The 4,995-nt window shown below is 56.7% G+C and overlaps 1 protein-coding gene across 1 annotated transcript in view; it reads left to right on the forward strand.

The window, feature by feature from the left end:
- The window catches only part of LOC116838236 (myelin-associated glycoprotein-like), a 7,840-nt gene extending 5,172 nt beyond the window's left edge, over window positions 1-2,668 (forward strand). Inside the window, 3 exon segments of the mRNA XM_075070692.1 lie at window positions 1,236-1,335; window positions 1,903-2,044; window positions 2,528-2,668. Of these exon segments, the coding sequence (XP_074926793.1) occupies window positions 1,236-1,335; window positions 1,903-2,044; window positions 2,528-2,668 (383 nt within the window).
- The last annotated feature ends 2,327 nt before the right edge of the window (window positions 2,669-4,995 follow it).

Below are 4,995 nucleotides of genomic sequence, written 5' to 3' on the forward strand. Positions count from 1 at the left end.
CCCCAAAACCCTCCCAGAGCCTGCACCCCGCACCTCTACCCCTTCCCCAGCCCTGAGCCCCCTCCTGCACCCCAAATCCCTCCCAGAGCCCGCACCCCTCACCCTGACCTCTTCCCAAGCCCTGAGCCCCCTCCTGCACCCCAAATCCCTCCCAGAGCCTGCACCCTGCACCTCTACCCCTTCCCCAGCCCTGAGCCCCCTCCTGCACCCCAAATCCTTCCCAGAGCCTGCACCCTGCACCTCTACCCCTCCCCCAGCCCTGAGCCCCACTCCTGCACCCCAAATCCCTCCCAAAGCCTGCACCCCTCACCCACTCCTGCACCCTGACCCTTCTCCAGCCCTGAGTCCCCTCCTGCATCAAACTCCCTTCCAGATCCTGCACCCCAACCTTCTGCCCCAGCCCTGAGCCCCTCCCACACCCTGAGCCCCTCATTCCCGGCCCCACTTCACAGCCCTCACCCCAACCCCCTGCCCCAGCCCTGAGCCCCCTCCTGCACCCAAACTCCCTCCCAGAGCCCGCACCCCACACCCACCCTGACACCCCAACCCCTGCCCCAGCCCGGTGAAAGTGAGTGAGGGTGGGGGAGAGCAAGTGACAAAGGGAGGAGGGAAGGAGTGAGCAGGGCGGGGCCTCAGGAAGGGGCGGGGCCAGGCAGAGGTGTTTGGGTTTGTGTGATTTGACAGATGGCAGCCCTAGTCTGGGGTAGCTTTGGGGGGTGGGCTTGGGGCTCCCTGGTACCCTAATTACTCATATATACACCCTGACCCGGGTATCTGCCGCATGTCTGGGTAGCTCGGGGGGCTGGGCATAGGCGAGCCTGCTGCTGTAATTACTCACATACACGCCCATGTCTGGTATTACCATAATTACTCTTTTACACAGGTTTGTCCCTAGTATAAAGCTGCTATTTATTTAATATAGCCTGAGCGTGGGTATGGGGTTACCGTATAAACTCACACCCAAATATAAGCCACCCCTCTAATTTAGCCCAGGACCAAGTAACCTGGGAACCGCCGAGTAGGTGGTGCACCTTTACCATATTTGCTTATATATTCGCACCGTGAGTTCAAGCTGCCTGCCTAATTTAGCTCAGGTGAGGGGCCAATAGCACCCTCCCACCCACGCAAGGACATACTGTTACTGTAATTACCCACATATAGATGCTGCTCCCCCTTTATGCACTGCTTGACACCATTAATCCCACTGCTAACACCAGCTGTGTCCGCCTCTGCAGGGGATGATAATTTGCTGCTCATGATCTCCAGTGGAGTCATTGGCGGTGTTCTGCTCCTCTCGGTGCTGGCGATCGTGGTCTACAAGGTAGCCAGAGCCAGGTGAGGGCACCAAGCCATGGGCCTGGAGGTCTGGTGGCTTAGCCACAAAGGCACTGCTTGGGCAGCAGGCCCCACTCATCACCAGGGGGCATGGCAGCAGGCACAGAACAGGAAGGGGCATGAGTGGAGGGCAGATATAGAGAGGCCCAGGGAACTGAACCGGGAGGATTGAGCGGGGTGGATTCATTAGGACATAGGGAGACACCTATGAAAAGCAGGCAAGTAAGTGGGGATTGGACAGAACCTGGTTGGTCTCCTGGGGTATGAGGCTCCTGTAAGAAATAATTAACCCGTGGGACTCCCTGCAACTACATATTTAGCAGGGTTAACCCATGGGACTCCCTGCAACTGGATATTTGCAGGGTTAGCCTGTGGGACTCCCTATCACTAGATATTATCAGCGTTAACCCAGAGGAATCCCAGTCACTAAATACTAGAAGGCTTAACCCACGGGACTCCTTGCCACTGGGGAAATCGTGTTAACCCCTGGGACTGGCTGCTGCAGGGTGGGCTCATCGGCAGCTCCAGGACTGCGGGAACCGAGCTAAAGCCTGTTCTCTCCTGCAGGAAAGACGAAGAAGAGGGTCCCTCAATCTACGACAACGAAGGCAACGGGGAGCAGAGGCCATCCCTCAAGGGGGGGAAGCCGAGCAAGGCGAAGAAAGATGAGCAGTTCAACCTATACAGCAAAGCAAAGACGGGGGGAGAGGTGGGAAAGGCCAGGGCCACACGCTCCCCTCGCCGTCTTCCTGGGCTAAGCTGGGAAGGGCCTGGTTGTTCGCTGGATGGGAGACCTGCAGGGTGGGGGTCTCCCCTGGCAGTGAGGGCTGGTCCCAATGCCCCAGGGTGGCATTAGCGGGTGCTGTGCTGCAGTTATTAGCACTGAGGCATTGGTCAGAGCACCCAAGTGCCGAGTAACCAGATGTCTCTGCTGTTTGTCAGACCGAGGGGGACAGGATGTGGACCCCGGTGTCCTGGCCAGATTCCCAGATAATTACATTTGCCTCCCTAAAATCCATTCTGTCGCCGTAGATATATTAATCTTTGTTTCCTGCCCCTGGTTGCATCTCGGCACTGGGTGAGCTGTCCCTATGCAGCGTTGTGTGCAGCTGTTCCCCAGCCACTCTGCCCCAGAGGTGGCTGCATCTCGGCGACCTCTGTGTGAGTCAATCCTTCCTCTTTGCATCCTCAGGAGCTGGACATTGATGACTACGAGGCCATGGAGAGAGTGGCAGACTATGAGAATTTAGCAGCAGGAGGAGCCGGACATTACGGGAACGTTGGCACTTGGCAGCCGCACGTGCTGTCTGAGCAGATCCACTTCAATGTCTAACCCTAAATCGGGAGCGGACGGGCCGAAAATGCTTCTAAATATCTCTTCTATTTAAACAACTGCTTGTATAGCTAGGAGTAATAATAGCTAAAGCCGTGGGGGTGAGCGGTGGGACAGCTGGTGACGATATGGTGAGGGAAGTGGGATATGCCTAGACCCAACTTGTGTCAGGGACTGAGGTAATCAGTTGAGTCATTGGGAGTAACATGATGCTAGAGGCGTGATATAGAGAGGGGGAAAGTGGTGTCAGCAGTGGGATTTAGCCAGCGTGAACTGATGCCAGTAGTGGGATCGCTAGAAAACTAACCAAACCACCCATACCTGCCCATAGCCATGTGCCCCCACCAGGGACAATTAGTCACCACATGTACCTGTAAAAGACCCCACGCGCCCACCAGCTCCAGGCTACATGCCATATGCTGATGTCCACATAACCATGCCCCCCGACCCTCTGAGATGCCCAATCAGATTTGGTACCCCTCGATGCCATAACACTAGACACGCAATGGGGTGACACCCCTAATATCAGCTGGTCCTTGTGCTAGGTTCCATTAACCCCCTGGTGGCTGGAGCGGAGTGAAACGCATGTGGTATCATGCAAGGTTAAGAACAGAGGATTTTTCCACCGTCTCTGATTTCCTAAGGGTTAAAAAAATCCCCCTAAAATCCTTGAAGGGGAGAATCTCAGGGTCTTGAAAGGTTCAAAGACCTCATAAGGGCAGGGTGAAAGGGGGTGGCTTGATACCCTGTAGATCGTGAAGGAACCGATCACATCTGCCACCGGGTGCAATTTTACTACTGGGTTTAATAGCGTTACCCCCGGGACTCCCGGCCACTGGATATTAGTTAACCCCTGCAAATCACACTTACAGAGCTTTGAAAGGCGATATTTCACCCCTCTGTTCGTTTCTAACTCTGAGATCCATCCTGGCCGCTTTGCCTCAAACCGGTGGGTTTTACTGTAAGATTTTCAAAATATATGTCTCTATTTTTGTACTTTCAATGCATCCATGGTGGTTTGATTATCTGATAATAGGTTAACCTGCAGGACTCCTTACCACTGGGTATTAGCGAGGTCAACCTGCAGGACTCCTTGCCACCTGGTGTTAGCGGGGTCAGCCTGCAGGACTGCCTGCCACTGGGTGTTAGCGGGGTTAACCCCTGGAACTCCCTGACACTGGCTGGTAACAGTGTTAACCTGTGGGACTTCCTGCCACTGGGTACTAATAGGGCTAACTTGCCTTCCTCCCTGCCCCTGGGAAGTAGTGGGGTTAGCTCATGGGACTCCCTGCATCTTGCTCTTAGTGGGGTTAGCCTGCAGGACTGCCTGCCACGGGGGATTAGTGGGTTTATCTTGGGGGAGGGGGGATGGCATATCAGTGTTAACCCAGGGAACTCACTGCTGCAGGGTGATTATTATAGTTAAATTACATGCAAATCTCATGAGGGGCTGGGGAATGGGACACAGGCCTTTTCCCTGTGGGGGGCACTGATCCGGCCCCAGGGCGGGGGACTGGCTGGCTCACTGGGGCAGGGAATGGGGGAGCATAGGCTGTGGAATTGGACCTAACAATGGGGCAGACCCATTGGGTGGAGATGGGGGTGGGGGGTGGGATGCAATGGGACCTTTCCTGATCCCTCCCCCCCGGATGCTCACATGGCACTGTCTGGGCCTGGGACGGGGTTAACCCTTCAAGGGAGGGGGCGGCACAGACAGCAGGTGTCGGGAGGAGCTGCCTGGGCCTGGGGCAGAGGCTAATAGGAACCCGGCCTCCCTGGCCTGTGCTCGTCCCTCCCAGCCCCTCTCTGGGCCGCACCCCCTCATAAATCCACACTCGGGGAGGTCATGTGTCTCCCCCCCACCCCGCCCCGCCATGGAGATGAGCCATCGTCCCCCGGGCTGGGCCAGAGGCTGAGGGACAAGCCATGGCCGGAGGGCTGGTCCTGCCCCGTGGTGTCCGAGCCTTTCCTGGAGGGTGGCGTGGGCCCACCCTTGGCATGGTTAGCCGTGGGGGCAGCCCCCGCTCTGGCACTCCTTCTCGGCTACTCTATCACCCTGGGCCACCGTCCTGCTGTCCCTCCAGCCCTGAACACAGGTCCCATCCCTCGCTCTACCCACCCCTGCATCCACCCATTCATCCCTCCCTCCAACCAATCCATCCCTCGCTCTACCCACCCCTTCATTCATCCATCCCTCCCTTACAAACCCCTCCATCTACCTCTCCATCCATCCCTCCCTCCCGCCAACCAATCCATCCCTCCCTTACACATCCCTCCATCTACTCTTCCATCCATCCCTCCCTCCAACCAATCCATCCCTCCATCCC

This window comes from Chelonoidis abingdonii, chromosome 11 (genome assembly GCF_003597395.2).
Source record: "Chelonoidis abingdonii isolate Lonesome George chromosome 11, CheloAbing_2.0, whole genome shotgun sequence".
In the NCBI taxonomy this organism is placed as follows: domain Eukaryota; kingdom Metazoa; phylum Chordata; order Testudines; family Testudinidae; genus Chelonoidis; species Chelonoidis abingdonii.